This window comes from Nicotiana sylvestris, chromosome 11, assembly GCF_000393655.2.
Source record: "Nicotiana sylvestris chromosome 11, ASM39365v2, whole genome shotgun sequence".
NCBI classification, from domain to species: Eukaryota; Viridiplantae; Streptophyta; class Magnoliopsida; order Solanales; family Solanaceae; genus Nicotiana; species Nicotiana sylvestris.
The window spans coordinates 100,777,067-100,793,674 of record NC_091067.1 but is presented as its reverse complement, the minus strand read 5'-3'; the positions used below and the strand labels follow the sequence as shown (position 1 = coordinate 100,793,674).

Below are 16,608 nucleotides of genomic sequence, written 5' to 3'. Positions count from 1 at the left end.
GAACGAGGAAGTTAGAGAGAAAAGATAGAGGGATATTATTGATCTTGTGGAGAAATAGTTGGAGCAACATCAGACGGGGGATTACAAAGTGATGGGGATCCCCTTTACATAGGAGGAAAATTCGGTATAGTACAAAACGTGTAGGTCAGCTTTGTCAGATTAAGTCGTTTGCCTTGGGAACTCCCATCTTGCCTGTTGTAGCCCGCTATGGCTGTCAGAATGCGATGTCTTCTCGACCTTGGCTCCGAGCTTTGAGGGTCATGACTGCGAGAGGACCCTATGGCAGGAAAATCGGGCCTCCGAATTTGCCGTATACAATTTTTGTATTATCGGTGTATAGAATTTAGACATTTTTCACCAGGAAACACAGTGATGACACTATTATTTTTATAATATATAAAAAAAATTACTAATAAGTGACTTTCTATTATAAAAAATGTATATTGACTATTAGTGATACTGTAATAACCCAAAAAATTTAAAAGGCTTTGGACCCACGAATTGTCCATCGAGAAAGGACTTTAGCTTAGCAACAAAATGAAAATAATAAAAGGAAAGAAAAGAAAATATTAAATAAAATCTTAAACGGTTATAAAAATAAAGAATACAATGTAAATAAAGTAGAGAAATGTATAAAATAATGACTACAAAGTAAATGAATTGTTTTGGCTCCCTATTCATAGAAGAAAGCAAGCTGCTTCAAGGACGATGTCTTTGGCATATTACTTGTGTAAGAGTTGGTCAAGAATAGGCGAAGACGCCAATGATCTTAGAACTCTTAGTTTCTTGCCTTTCACTAACTTCTTCATCTACGTTAATGATCAACTTCTCGAGAATAGGCGCAGATGCCAGCACTAACCGTACAAACAGCATGTCCACTTTAGAACCATGGAATCTATGTATTTACAGAGCTTGAAGGTTATTGAGTTCATCAATCCTGCATCCTTGTCCTTTCAACTGATTTAAATCTACCATCCCAGAATCTTTCTTGATCCGACTCAACTATAAGTATTGGACGGATCGGATTGGATCGGGTTTAGCCTATTTCGGATTTCAGATTCTGAAAAGGGCAATCCGAATCCGATCCGAATTAACATTTGATTGGATCGGATTTTAAACTTTGGATCGGATAATTTTTCGGATTGTCGGATCGGATTGTCACAAAAATTTTCAACAATTTAAAGTTCATTCGGTGTCTCTATCTCATCTTCCATCTACCAAAACAAACAAAAAAATAAAATAAAATCAAAAGTTGAAGAATAGAACATGAAATAGACATAAAAGACAGAAGAGAAGAGAAGAGAGGCGGAAGAAAGAGACATAAAATCAAAGTAAAATCGGAAGTTTGAGTCATTGAGACTCTTTTAGTCTTCACTGAAGAGAAGAGAGGTGCAAGAGAGGCGGAAAAATCTAAGTGAGTGAGGGGGTGTGTGAAAAATGAATAAGCATAACCCTAAAATTTTAGTGTGTATTTATATAGGTACATATAATTTCGGATATCGGATCGGATCGGATTTAAATCATACCAATCCGAATCCAATCCGAAAATCCGAAATTTCATAAAACACAATCCGTATTCAATCCGAAAATCCGAAATTTGAAATCCGAAAATCCGAAATAGAGTGGATCGGATCGGATTTCGAATATCCGATCCAAATGCACAGCCCTACTACAAAGTAAATGAATTGTTTTGGCTCCCTATTCATAGAAGAAAGCAAGCTGCTTCAAGGCTGATGCCTTTGGCATATTACTTGTGTAAGAGTTGGTCGAGAATAGGCAAAGACGCCAATGATCTTAGACTTCTTAGTTTCTTGCCTTTCACTAACTTCTTCATCTACGTTAATGATCAACTCCTCGAGAATAGGCGCAGATGCCAGCACTAACCGTACAAACAGCAATTCCACTTTAGAACCATGGAATCTATGTATTTACAGAGCTTGAAGGTTATTGAGTTCATCAATCCTGCATCCTTGTCCTTTCAACTGATTTAAATCTACCATCCCAGAATCTTTCTTGATCCGACTCAACTATAAGTAGTATAAAGAAAAATTAGTAAGATTTGCATCTCGATACTCGGAAATAGAGTAACAACTCATGAATTCAACAACTCACCAGAAGTTGTAACTTCAAATTGAGACAACTTCTAATGATGCATAGAAGGGAACAAATTTGATCTTCATCCTTAAAATCGAAACCATAAAATTTGAGACTGTCCAAGTGATGGAGCATTGTTGACAGCCTCCTTGCTACATTACCAGAAGCCAAAAACTAGACAACAAAAACCCCCAAAATAAGAACGTTAATAGTTATAACTATGCAGACGTCATTCTGAATTATGCAGAGATATCAATTTCCATCTTACCTTGAGGGAGCATCCGTCCAAGATAAGTCCTCTAACTTCAGGTAAGCTGCTAAGAAGTTTTACCAAGTTCATTGCTTCATGTTGTCTGTGAAACTTCTTCTTGTGGTATAACTGCAAAACTTTTTAGCTTTTGACAGTCCTTAAAAGAAATCCATTTAATTGTATTAATGCCGTAATTGCAAAATTTTAAACATAAAAGTTTTGGGGCATATAGATTCAAGTGATGAAGACCACTGCACTTTACAAACATCAGATCCAGAAGGTTTGGAACAGAGAGGAAAGAAGTTGCAACATCTAATTCAAAGGCGACTCCATCTGATTTAAGGCTTTTGAGCTTGTGGAAACCTGCAAAACTGCAAGGCGGCCTGAAAATGCAGTATAAAAGATTCAAATGTTCTAGCTCTACGGCGTACACACAACGGCGTCAACTTATATGGAGCATTGAGATATTCTAAACTCCGAAGGGTGAGCTCCACGAGACCATTTCTTGACAAATGTAGCATCCATAGATCAATAACTGAGTGCTCAAAAGGATTTATCATTGAAATATCAAGGAGAAATGTCTTAATGGGTCCATAGTGCTGCAATAGAATTCTATTAATGATGTCTATTGTGCATGTCTGGTTTGTCTTTCTGTAATAGTCCGCAGAAATTCTGAGCTTCGGGTTTGAAGCCCAAATATGTCTCCACTTACTGGACAAGACACTCATTCTTGCGGCATCCTCAATAGTCATGTGCTCCTGAATTTGGTTTCTGATATTAATAGGAAGATCTATAAGCCTATCAAGTTTGTCCCTTCCATCTTCAAGTCCTTTAAAGGTATCTGTCATCATGATTGTAAGTCCTGACCATTTGAACCAACAAAAATAAGTGAAGGTTGCATAGAAAATGCTTTACACATGCTGCATATGCAAATCCAACTTTATATTCTAGTCAAGAAAGTAACATCATAGTTTAAATAGGCTTGTATAAGATCAATCTAGACTCATGCTTATCATGATAATTAGATGGGAATGAATTAATATGAGAGAAAAGCTCGTCAGGCAGGTTGTTTGAGATTCAAAACAGTCATCATTCTACAAATTTCAATTTTTATAGAAGCTTTATTGATCATAGACTTCATAGTGTTAGTATTGAAACCCGGAATATTGCGCTGACAAAGCATGCCCACAACGATGGTGAATTAGACCATAAAAAAATATGCCAAAGGAAGTACAAAAACTTGCGTTGTTCGCTCTACTAGATTAACACCCACATGTGGAGATGAAATTCATCGATCAAAAGAGAATACAAAAGTGAGTATAAAATACCAAGAGAATAATTTCACAGCATTCACTCTTAAAGAGATACACTCAAGTGAATACATATTATTTTCATATTTTCTCAATGCTTATTATATGGTCTCAATAAAAACTATACCCTTCATTTCATTTTATTTGGCGTTATTTGTCTACAAAAGAGTTGGTAATTGTCACGACCCGGATTTTTCCACCCCCGAGAGTCGTGATGGCCCCTACTCGTAGAAGCTAGGTAAGCCGAATATTTCAAACTCATCTCCCTTTTTATTTAAAAAAAATTAAACAATGTAAAATACTAAGCGATTAAACAACGGAATAAGATTAAACAATCGGATATGCGGAAGCCGAAACTTAATATTCCAACCAAACACTGCTACATAATTTGAAGTACAATACTACCCAGAATTTGGTGTCACAAGTCTCGGACTGTCTAAGAATACTACAAACAAGGTCTGAATGAAATACATAAGTCTGTCTCTGAATAGGTAAAACAGAACGAGAAAAGATAGGAGGAGACGCCAAGGCCCGCGGACTTCTATAGGACTACCTCGGGTCACCTGAGTGGAATGAAGACAACGCCCTCACTGCGGTCCAAACGCTCCGGTGTCAGTATCTGCGCACAGTGCAGAGTGTAGTATCAGCACAACCGCCCCATGTGCTGGTAAGTGCCTAGCCTAACCTCGGCGAAGTAGCGATGAGGCTAGGACCATACTACCAAATAAATTTGTGCAGTTAAATCATATACAGCGGAAATAAAAGCAGATAAATTATAGTTAAAGTTGGGCGGGGAAACATGATGCGGGGAGTAAAAGATAACAGTAGAGAAATGTAAAGAATGCCATAAATAAATTACCAGCAAAAGATAAGGAAATAAGAATCAAGTACACATGTAATACCGTTGCAGGCATGCAACCCGATCCAATTTCATATGATACCGTTGCAGGCGTGCAACCCGGTCCCAATTCATATAGTACTGTTGCAACCGTGCAACCCGCTGCCATTTCATATATTACCGTTGCATGCGTGCAACCCGCTCCCATTCCATATATTACCGTTGCAGGCGTGCAACCCGCTCCCATTTCATATATCACCGTTGCAGGCGTGCAACCCGCTCCCATTTCATATATTACCGTTGCAGGCGTACAACCCGCTCCCATTTCATATATTACCATTGCGGGCGTACAACCCACTTTCATTTCATTTATCAACACCAATCACAAAAGAATCTCGGCAAGGGAACAATAATATAACAACAACATCCCGACAAGGGAACAATAATGTAACAACAGCATCCCGGCAAGGGAACAATAATATAACAACAACATCCCGGCAAGGGAACAATAATGTAACAACAGCATCCCGACAAGGGAACAATAATATAACAACAATATTCCGGCAAGGAAAAAATAATATGACAACAACATCCCGGCAAACATTCGCGGCAAGGGAACAATAATATAATCCTCATTTGAAGCACGAATAAACCATAACGGAGTCATAAAAATTACAATACAAGACTCACAGACATATTTGACACCGAAGTATAGATACTCGTCATCATGCCTATACATCGTACTCCACAATTAACACATAGCAAATAAGACACAACTCCTAATCCCTCAAGCTAAGGTTAGACCAAACACTTAACTCGAACTTCCACGGCCAACTCAAGCCTCAAACATCGCTTTTCCTTTAGAATTCGCCTCGAAACAACTCGTATCTAGTCCAAATTGATTTAACAATATCAATAAATGCTAAAGAATTCATACCCAGTGCTTAATTATAGGGTTTCTATCATTTTTTCCAAAAAGTCAAAAATTGGCTCTGGGCCCGCTTGGTCAAAACTCGAGGTTCGGACCAAAACCCGATCACCCATTCACCCACGAGCCCGAATATGTAATTAGTTTCAAATTTTGACCCCAAAATGAGGTCTAAATTCCAATTATTCAAAAAGCTCTAACTCTACCCAAATCTTCAATTTTCTACAATTGAAACCCTAGGATTTTAGATAAAAGTTGGTGAAAAATATTAGAGAGTTGAAAGAAATAAGTTAATGAACGCTTGCTTATGAATTGGGAAGAAAATCTCTTGAGAAAATCGCCCTAGGCCTTCTATCTTTATGAAATTTTGAAAGAGAAAACGCTCAAGTTTTGTTTTAAAGGACTCCACTTCCCGACTCTCGCAACTGCGGTTCTTGGGTCGCACCTGCAAAATAGACCGCTTCTGCAGAAATGACTATCCCAGCTAGGGCTGCATCTGCGAGGGGAGACCGCTCCTGCGGAAATGCTTCTACGGTAGCTTGTCCGCATCTGTGAGAGGCTGGACCGCACCTGCGACCCACTATTTGCACATGCGGTGCTTGACTGGCAGGTGCGGTTACACCAAAACTGATGCAACAGCAGTGATTTCCTAGGCCTAAACACCCCGAACCTGCCCGAAACTCACCCGAGCCCTCGGGTCTCCAAACCAAACATGCATACTAACTCATAAATATCATATGAACTTACTCTAAATCGCCAACATAATATCAACAACTATGAATTTAGCATCAAAATCATGAAATCACTTAAGAAATTCAAATTTTCAATTTTTTCTCTAATACAGTCCGATTCACGTCATTTTATGTCCGTTTCTTACCAAATTTTACAGACTCAACTTAAATCACATATAAGACCTGTACCGGGCTCCAGAACCAGAATACGGGCCCGATACCATCAAATTTTAAGCACATTTCATTTCCAAGAACTCACAAATATTCCAGAAAATAATTTTCTTTAAAAAATCATTTCTCGGGCTTGGGACCTTGGAATTCGATTCTAGGCATACGTCCAAGTCCTATATTTTCCTACAGACCCTCCGGGACCGTCAGATTATGGGTTCAGGTCTGTTCATCTAAAATGTTGACCAAAGTCAACTTAAATTCATTTTAAAATCAAAATTAATCATTTTTCACAGGTTTTCACATAATGGCTTTTCGGCTACGCGTCTGGACTGCGCATGCAAATAGAGGTGATGTTGAAAGAGGTTTTTAAGGCCTCGGAATGTAGAATTCATTTCTAAAATAAGTGATGACTTTTTGGGTCATCACATTCTTTACCTCTAAAATAATCGTTCGTCCTCGAACGGATATAAAAAGGAAGTACCTGAGTCGGGGAAAAGATAGGGATAACAGCTCTGCATAGCGGACTCGGACTTTCAGGTCGATGCCTCAGCAGGCTGACCTCTCCACTAAACATGAACAGAAGGGAAACTCTTCGATCTCAACTGACGAACCTGCGGTCTAGAATAGCTACCGGCTCCTCCTCATAGGAAAAGTCCTTGTCCAACTAGACAGTGCTGAAATCTAACATATGGGATGGATCGTCGTGATACTTCCGAAGTATGGACACATGAAACACTGGATGCACGGCTGATAAGATCGGCAGCAATGCAAGTCTGTAAGCCACCTCCCCCACTCGATCAAGAATCTCAAACGGGCTAATGAACCTAGGGCTAAGCTTGTCTTTCTTCCCAAATCTCATCACGCCCTTCATAGGCGACACTCGAAGCAATACCCCCTCACCGACCATGAACGCCAAGTCACGAATCTTATGGTCGGCATAACTCTTTTGCCTGGACTGAGCTGGATGAAGCCTATCCCGAATGATCCTGACCTTGTCCAAGGCATCCTGCACCAGAGCCATCTGAATACTCGACTTGTAGCTGTTGTTGTGGGTAAACTCTGCTAAAGGCATAAACTGATCCCACGAGCCTCCAAAGTCAATGACACAAGCTCAGAGCATATCCTCCAAAATTTGAATAATCCACTCGAACTGCCCGTTCGTCTGAGGATGAAACAATGTACTCAACTCAACCCGTGTGCCCAACTCTCGCTGAACTGCTCTCCAGAAATGTAAGGTAAACTGCGTACCTCGATCCAAAATGATAGACACGGGCACACCATGAAGTCGAACAATCTCCCGGATATAGATCTCATCTAACCTCTCGGAAGAATAGGAGACCGCCACAAGAATGAAATGTGTTGACTTGGTCGGCCTATCAACAATAACCCACACTGCATCGAACTTCCTCTAAGTCCGTGGGAGTCCAACAATGAAGTCCATAGTGATACGCTCTCACTTCCACTCAGGAATCTCAATCTTCTGGAACTAATCGTCGGGCCTCTGATACTCACACTTAACCTGCTGACAGTTCAAACATCGAGCCACATATGCAACAATGTCCTTACTTCATTCTCCGCCACCAATAATGTTGCTGTAAATCCTGATACATCTTAGCGGCACCCAGATGAATAGAGTACTGGGAACTATGGGCCTCCTCTAAAATCAACTCTCGGAGTCCATCCACATTAGGCACACAAACTCGACCCTACAATCTTAGAACCCCATCATATCCCAAGGTAACCTGCTTGGCACCTCTGTGTTGCACCGTGTCCCTAAGGACACACAAATGAGGATCACCATACTGCCGATCTCGGATATGCTCCAATAAAGAAGAACGAGCGACTGTGCAAACTAACACACGGCTGAGCTCAGAAACATCCAACCTCATGAACTGATTGGCCAAAGCCTGAACATCCGAAGCAAGCGGCCTCTCACCGACTGGAATATAAGCAAGACTGCCCATACTGGCTGACTTCCTACTCAAGGTATCGGCCACTACATTGGCCTTTCCCGGATGATATAAGATGGTGATATCATAGTCTTTCAACAACTCCAACCACCTTCTCTGCCTCAAATTTAGCTCTTTCTGCTTGAACAAGTACTGCAGACTCTTGTGATCCGTGAACACCTCACATGCCACACCATATAGATAATGCCTCCAAATCTTCAACGCGTGAACAATGGATGCTAACTCCAAATCATGAATCGGATAGTTCTTCTCATGAATCTTCAACTGTCGCGAAGCATAAGCAATGACCTTGCCATCCTGCATCAACACCGCACCAAGTTCAATACGAGATGCATCGCAATAAACTGTAACTGGCCTTGAAACTGTGGGCAAAACCAACACTGGTGCCATAGTCAAAGTTGTCTTGAGCTTCTGAAAGCTCGCCATACACTCGTCTGACCACCTGAACTGGGCACCCTTCTGGGTCAACCTAGTCATCGGGGCTGCAATAGATAAAAACCCCTCCATAAATCGATGATAGTAGACTGCCAAACCCAAGAAACTCTGGATCTCTGTAGCTGATGTGGGTCTAGGCCAGTTCTTGACTGCCTCTATCTTCTTTGGATCAACCTGAATACCCTCTACTGATAAAACATGACCCAAGAATGCAACTGAACTAAACCAGAACTCACACTTCGTAAACTTGGCATACAACTCACTATCCCTTAAAGTCTGAAGAACCGCTCTAAGATGTTGCTCGTGCTCCTCCTGGCTGCGGGAATAGATCAAAATATCATCAGTGAAGACTATCACTAACGAATCCAAGTAAGGCATGAACACTCAGTTCATCAAATCCATAAAAGTTGCTAGGGCATTTTGTCAACCGAAATGATATCACTAAGAACTCATAATGCCCGTACCGAGTGCGGAAAGCTATCTTAGGGACATCGGATGCCCTAATCCTCAATTGATGGTAGCCAGATCTCAAGTCAATCTTTGAAAATACCTTGGCACCCTGAAGCTGATCAAAAAAATCATCAATCATCGACAATGGATACTTATTCTTGATTGTAACCTTGTTCAACTGTCGGTAATCTATACACATTCGCATCGATCCATCCTTCTTCTTAAGGAACAATACTAGCGCACCCCAAGGTGAAACAGTAGGTCTGATGAAACCTTTTTCAAGCAAGTCTTGCAACTGCTCCTTCAACTCTTTCAGCTCAGGCAAGGCCATACGATACGGCAGAATGGAAATGGGCTGAGTGCCCAGAACCAAATCAATGCAGAAGTCAATATCCCTATCGGGTGGCATACCTGGCAGGTCTGAAGAAAATACCTCAGGGAACTCACGAACAATAGGCATAGAATCAATAGAAGGAACCTCGACACTAGAATCACGAACATATGCCAAATAGGCCAAACACCCCTTTTTCGACCATACGCCGAGCTTTTACATAAGATATAACACTATGAGTAGAATGACCAGGAGTCCCTCTCCACTCTAAACGAGGTAAACCCAGTAGCGCTAAGGTCACAGTCTTGGCATGACAGTCTAAGATAGCATGGTAAGGTGATAACCAATCCATCCCCAATATGACATCAAAATCAACCATGTCCGGAAGTAACAAATCTACACGAGTCTCAAGACCCCCAATCACAACTATACACGAATGATGGAGTCGATCTACCACAATAAAATTACCCACCGGTGTAGACACATATAAAGGGGCACTCAAGGAATCACTAGGCATGACCAGATACGGTGCAAAATATGATGACACATAGGAGTATGTAGACCCTAGATCAAATAGGACTGAAGCATCTCTACTACAAACCAAAATAGTACCTGTGATAACTGCATCAGAAGCCTCAGCCTCAGGCCTGGCTGGAAGAGCATAACATAGGGGCTGGGCCCCACCACCCTGAACTATATCTCTAGGATGGCTTGCTGCTGGCTGGCCTCTACCTCTAACTGCCTAACCTCCACCTCTAATAAATCTACCTCCACCTCTAGCACCTCTACCCCCACCCTAGCTGGCGGAACGGGCGGTGCAACGCCTAGTGCCGGTACCATAGCACGGGAACCCTGCTGCTGAGAACTGCTCGGTGCTCGAGGACAATATCTAGCAATGTGCCTCGTGTCACCACAAGTAAAACAAGCCATCGGCTACTGAGGCTCATGACCCTAAAAACTCTAAAGCGGCGGTGCACTGATAGGAGCTGGTGGTGCACTATAGGACTGCTGATCAGAATACTGCATATGAGAACCACGGCCACCTGAAGTGCTGTTAGAGACCTGAAGTGCTGACTGAAAGGGCCTAGGAGGATGGCCTCTACCATACGAATTCCTGCCTCCAGACGAGGCACCACTAAATCTGCCTGAATGACGAGGTCTCTTGTCAGACCCCTGACCACCTCTCTACGACAGAACCATCTCAACTCTCCTGGCCACATTGGCCGCCTCCTGGAAAGAAATTTCACTCTCCTCTCTCCTTATCCATCTGAAGTAGAATTGGCTGAATAAGTCCCTGAATGAACCTCCTCACCCTCTTTCTCTCTCGGTGAAAAGTATGATAAGAGCATAACGGGTAAAATCGATGAATCTAGTCTCATACTGAGTAACGGTCATAGAACCCTGCTGGAGACGCTCAAAATACCTCTGATAGGCCTCTCTCAGAGTGATGGGGAGAAACTTCTCCAGGAATAGATGAGTAAACTTCTCTCAAATCAAAGTTGGCGATCCGGCTGGTCTAGCCAAACAATAATCTCTCCACCAAGTCTTGGCGGATTCGGATAAGCGGAAAGTAGCAAAGTCGACCCCATTGGTCTCCACTATCCCCATGTTCCTAAGAACCTCATGACAGTTGTCTAGATAATCCTGGGGATCCTTAGAAGATGCACCGCTGAAAGTAGTAGTGAAGAGCTTGGGTGAACCTGTCCAATCTCCATATAGCATTGACAGACATAGCTGCTCCATCACCGGTCTGAGCTACCACACCCAGCTGAACTGTTCCAACTGGCTGAGCTGCTGGAGTCTAAAGCTGGGGAGCCATCTTCTCCGGAGTGCGAGTAGTAGGAGTCTGGGCTCCTCCTCCAGTCTGAGAGACGGCTGGTGCTACAGGAAGCAAGCCTGCCCAGGTGACACTCTCCATAAGTTCCACTAGACGGACCAGAGCATCCTGGAGTACTAGGATAGCAATAAACCCCTCTGGGACCTGAGTTGGGCCCACCAGAACTGCATGGGCCGGAACCTCATCATCAAAGTTAACCTGAGGCTCCGCCGCTAGTGTTGCGGCCTTGGGCTGAGCTCTGCCCCTACCTCGACCTCGGCCTCTGCCCATCGTGGGAGCTATTGCTGGGGGCTCGGGCTGCAGATCAGTGGCTGAGGAAGCGCATGTTCTCTCCATCTGCGAAAGAACAGAGTAGAAATTCAATTATCATTGAGAAACCAAACTGCACGACAAGAAAGAATAAATGTGAAGTTTTTCCTAACTCTGTAGCCTCTGGAGGATAAATACAGACGTCTCTATACCGTTCCCTCAGACTCTACTATGCTTGTCCGTGAATTATGAGACCTATATAACCTAGAGCTCTGAAACCAACTTGCCACAACCCGAATTGTTCCACCCTCGGGAGCCGTGATGGCGCCTACTCGTAGAAGCTAGGCAAGCCGAATATTTCAAATTCATCTCCCTTTTTATTTAAACATATTAAACAATGTAAAATACTAAGTGATTAAACAACGGAATAAGATTAAACGATCGAAAATGCGGAAACAGAAACTTAATATTCCAACCAAACACTGCTACATAATTTGAAGTACAATACTACCTAGAATTTGGTGTCACAAGTCACGGACTGTCTAAGAATATTACAAATAAGGTCTCAATGAATATATAAGTCTGCCTCTCAATAGGTAAAATAGAAAGAGAAAAGATAGGAGGAGACGCCAAGGCCCGCGGACGTCTGCAGGACTACCTCGGGTATCCTGAGTGGATTGAAGATAGTGCCCTCACTGCGGTCCAAACGCTCTGGTATCAGTATCTGCACACAGTGCAGAGTGTAGTATCAGCATAACCGACCCCATGTGCTGGTGAGTGCCTAGCCTAACCTCAGCGAAGTAGTAACGAGGCTAGGACCAGACTACCAAATAAATATGTGCAGTTAAATCATATACAGCGGAAATAAAAGCAGATAAATTACAGTTAAAGTTGGGCAGGGAAACATGCTGCGGGAAGTAACAGATAACAGTAGAGAAATGTAACGAACGCCATAAATAAATTACTAGCAAAAGATAAGGAAATAAGAATCAAGTACACATGTAATACCGTTGCAAGCATGCAACCCGATCCCATTTCATATGATACTGTTGTAGGCATGCAACTCATTCCCATTCATATAGTACCGTTGTAGGCATGCAACCCGCTCCCATTTCATATATTACCGTTGCAGGCGTGCAACCCGCTCCCATTTCATATATCACCGTTGCAGGAGTGCAACTCGCTCCCATTCTATATATTACCGTTGCAGACGTGCAACCTGCTCCCATTTCATATATTACCGTTGCAGGCGTGCAACTCACTCCCATTTTATTTATCAACACCAATCACAAAAAATCCCGGCAAGGGAACAATAATATAACAACAATATCCCGACAAGGGAACAATAATGTAACAACAGCATCCCGACAAGGGAACAATAATATAACAACAATATTCCGGCAAGGAAAAAATAATATGACAACAACATCCCGGCAAGGGAACAATAATATCACAACAACATCCCGACAATGGAACAATAATATAATCCTCATATGAAGCACGAATAAACCATAACGGAGTCATAAAAATTACAATACAAGACTCACGGACATATTTGACACCGACGTATAGATAGTCGTCACCATGCCTATACATCGTACTCCACAATTAACACATAGCAAATAAGACACAACTCCTAATCCCTCAAGCTAAGGTTAGACCAAACACTTACCTCGAACTTCTACGGCCAACTCAAGTCTCGAACACCGCTTTTCCTTTAGAATTCGCCTCCAACAACTCGTATCTAGTCCAAATTGATTTAACAACATCAATAAATGCTAAAGAATTCATACTCAATGCTTAATTATAGATTTTCTATCATTTTTCCCAAAAAGTCAAAAATTGGCTCCGGGCCCCCTTGGTCAAAACTCGAGGTTCGAACCAAAACCCGATCACCCATTCACCCACGAGCCCGAATATGTAATTAGTTTTGAAATCCGACCCCAAAACGAGGTCTAAATTCCAATTATTCAAAAAGCTCTAACTCTACCCAAATCCCTAATTTTCTACCATTAAAACTCTAGGATTTTAGATAAAAGTTGGTGAAAAACATTGGAGAGTTGAAAGAAATCAGTTAATGAACACTTACTTATGAATTGGGAAGAAAATCTCCTGAGAAAACCGCCCTAGGCCTTCTATCTTTATGAAATTTTGAAAGAGAAAACGTTGAAGTTTTGTTTTAAAGGATTCCACTGCCCGACTCTCGCACCTGCAGTTCCTGCGAAATCGCATGTGCGGAAAACGGACCGCTTCTGCGGAAATGACTAGGCCTAGTAGGCCGCATCTGTGAGGGGAGACTCGTTCCTGCGGAAACGCTTCTGTCGTAGCTTGTCCACATCTGCGAGAGGCTGGACCGCACCTGCGAGCTCGCACATGCGGTGCTTGACTCACAGGTGCGGTTACACCAGAACTGATGCAACTAGGGGTGGGCATTCGGTATTTCGGTTCGGTATTTCTGTATTCGGTTTATTAATTGTATATACCAAATACCATACCAAAATATTTCGGTACGGTTCGGTATTTCTTAATTTGGTTCGGTATGGTTTCGGTACGGTTTCGGTTTAATAATCGTTGAATAATCAATGCTAACAGTGCACATGCACAACTGAAACTTTCACTGTGAATTGTGAAAGAATCTGCTCCGAACTATAAAGAATAGAGAATTGAGTTATTAATTAAAGTATAGGCTAAAACACCAAATAACTCCAGTGCACTGCAAAATGCAAACTGAAAATTTTTGGGCGTTGGGGCTGGGAATTAGAATTATAGGCCAAAGGGTCGATGGGTTGGGGCTGGGTTATTAAGAAATTAGAAATTAGAGTGGGCTGGGTAGATGGGCTGGGGTTGGGAATTAAATAAAGAAAGGTTTGGGCTTGGGCGTTGGGGCTGGGGCGATGGGCAGTGGGCTGGGTTATTAAGAAAATGTCTTTTAAAAATCGGTATTTCGGTATACCGAAATACCGAAATTTCAGAATTTTAATACCGAGGACCGTACCGAAATACCGAAATTGCAATACCGAATTAGACCGAAATACTGAAATTGCAATACCGAATTAGACTGAAATACCGAAAAAATCCGAAACCGAAATACCGAATTATTTCGGTTCGGTTCGGAATTCGATTTTTCGGATTTTATGCCCACCCCTAGCAGCAGTGATTTCCTAAGCCTAAACAACCTCGAAACCTACCCAAAACGCACCCTGCCCTCGGGGCTCCAAACCAAACATGCATACTAACTCAAAAACATCATATAAACTTACTCGTGCGATTAAATCGCCAACATAACATCAACAACTATGAATTTAGCATCAAAATCATGAAATCACTTAAGAACTTCAAATTTTCAATTTTTTCTCAAATACGGTCCGATTCATGTCATTTCAAGTCCTTTTACAGACTCAACTTAAATCACATATAAGACCTGTACCGCGCTCCGAAACCAGAATACGGGCCCGATACCATCAAATTTTAAGCACATTTCATTTCCAAGAACTCATAAATATTTCAAACAATAATTTTCTTTGAAAATTCATTTCTCGGGCTTGGGACCTTGGAATTCGATTCCGGGTAGACGCTCAAGTCCCATATTTTCCTACGGACCCTCTGGGACCGTCAAATTATGGGTCCGAGTCTGTTCACCCAAAATGTTGACCGAAGTCAACTTAAATTCATTTTAAAGTTAAAGTTCATCATTTTTCACAGATTTTTACATAATGGCTTTCCGACCACGCGCCGGACTACACACACAAATCGAGGTAATGCTGAAAGTGGTTTTTAAGGCCTCGGAATTCAGAATTCATTTCTAAAACAAATACGACTTTTTGGGTTATCACAGTAATAAAGTTTTTCACACATAAGCTAAATATGCATAACATACCAAAAATCAAATGGCAATTCCATTATACAGTTTAGGGCAGAATTTATGTTTCCTGCTCTTGTTGAAAAGGCAGCCTCAAGAGGACGGTGTTCTTTGGATAGACAATAACTCATTTTTATATTTGGTTATTACATAAAGAGAGAAAAAGCATACTCTTATAAAGATGGTTTCTACTGTTATAGATATAAAAAAAATGTTAAAGAGATAAAATATAACAGGAAAAATTTGTTCCGAAAAAAAATTTGACTTTTATGCTGAAATGTTATTATATAAAGTGACTTGTATAGGAAGGTCTGACTTTACATAAAAAATCTTGTTGCATAAATACATATTTCTGTCATTAAAAATTTCATACCCTTCAAAGATCTGCACATATATTTCTATTTAAATTTCATTGAGATTTTAAATATAAATAAAAAAATTTATCTTTTACAACGTAAAAAAAATTTGACTTTTTGGAAATCTTTTTTCTACAACGACCAAATAATATCTAAACATCTAACTTGTTATATGTATATAACAGACAATTATTATAAACGCCAAAAAAATAATCGGAACAAACGAAATTGTTATAGAGATGTTTATCGGTATATATGGATACTTTGTTAACTTGTAATCCTAATCAAAGAGGTCAACTAATCCATGTAAGAAATCAATTTTCGAAGTAGTAAACTCTTGGATTAATTAAATTATATATGACTCGGAGTTGAGAGACGAAAAAAATCACAACGATAACATCCTTATTGAAAATGAAGTCAAACAGAAATAAAAGAAAGGAACTAACCTCACAGCGGCGAGTGAGAGGGGATTCCGGAGGAGCAGGTCCTGAATAAAGTTTAGGGAGAAAGAAAGAGGTGGGCATACCTAGACTGCAAAAACTTTTTTCCTAGGTCAAGGTATTTATAAGTAATTTATATGATATTTGGGAAGAAAATCTCCATAATAAGTATTACTGCTCCATAATTAGTAGCCTCATAAAAATAATAATTAATATATTAAATTGGCAAAATACATAGTTAGGCACTCAAGGTTGGCACCAACTATTAGTTAGACACTTCAGCTTAACTAATGACTAGATATATACTTTTTCTTGACAAGAATATATCTCCTGGCACAAGTTGGACAAACAACTCGCAT

The 16,608-nt window shown here is 41.0% G+C and overlaps 2 protein-coding genes across 6 annotated transcripts; both read right to left on the bottom strand.

Annotated features, from left to right (window-relative positions):
• Positions 1–2,682: 2,682 nt before the first annotated feature.
• Positions 2,683–3,195, bottom strand: LOC138881400 (F-box/FBD/LRR-repeat protein At1g13570-like). The gene has a single exon (XM_070161622.1). It carries the CDS (start codon positions 3,193–3,195, stop codon positions 2,683–2,685), a length of 513 nt encoding a protein of 170 aa, XP_070017723.1.
• An 876-nt stretch (positions 3,196–4,071) lies between these two features.
• LOC138882391 (uncharacterized) lies at positions 4,072–16,398 on the bottom strand. 5 transcript variants are annotated; one of them, XR_011403995.1, is made up of 4 exons: positions 16,256–16,398; positions 12,253–12,318; positions 10,121–11,681; positions 4,072–4,273 (listed from the first exon to the last, which is right to left on the bottom strand). XR_011403995.1 is itself a non-coding variant. In XM_070163145.1 (3 exons), exons 1-3 carry the CDS (start codon positions 16,331–16,333, stop codon positions 11,310–11,312), a joined length of 516 nt encoding a protein of 171 aa, XP_070019246.1. In that variant the 5' UTR covers positions 16,334–16,398; the 3' UTR covers positions 10,031–11,309. The 5 variants fall into 5 exon arrangements, 1 of the variants encoding a protein (XP_070019246.1); XR_011403996.1 differs by having other exon boundaries at positions 4,078–4,273; positions 11,209–11,681; XM_070163145.1 differs by lacking the exon at positions 4,072–4,273 and having other exon boundaries at positions 10,031–11,681.
• Between the last annotated feature and the right edge of the window lie 210 nt (positions 16,399–16,608).

Bases quoted from the DNA above. Each gene is read 5' to 3' on its own strand.
- LOC138881400 (XM_070161622.1), bottom strand. From the start codon at position 3,195: ATGATGACAGATACCTTTAAAGGACTTGAAGATGGAAGGGACAAACTT.
- LOC138882391 (XM_070163145.1), bottom strand. From the start codon at position 16,333: ATGCCCACCTCTTTCTTTCTCCCTAAACTTTATTCAGGACCTGCTCCT. The intron at 12,319-16,255 runs GTTAGTTCCTTT...CACTGTGTGCAG, and splicing joins CTCTCACTCGCCGCTGTGAG to ATACTGATACCAGAGCGTTT. The intron at 11,682-12,252 runs GTAGTCCTGCAG...GTTCTTTCGCAG, and splicing joins ATCCACTCAGGATACCCGAG to ATGGAGAGAACATGCGCTTC.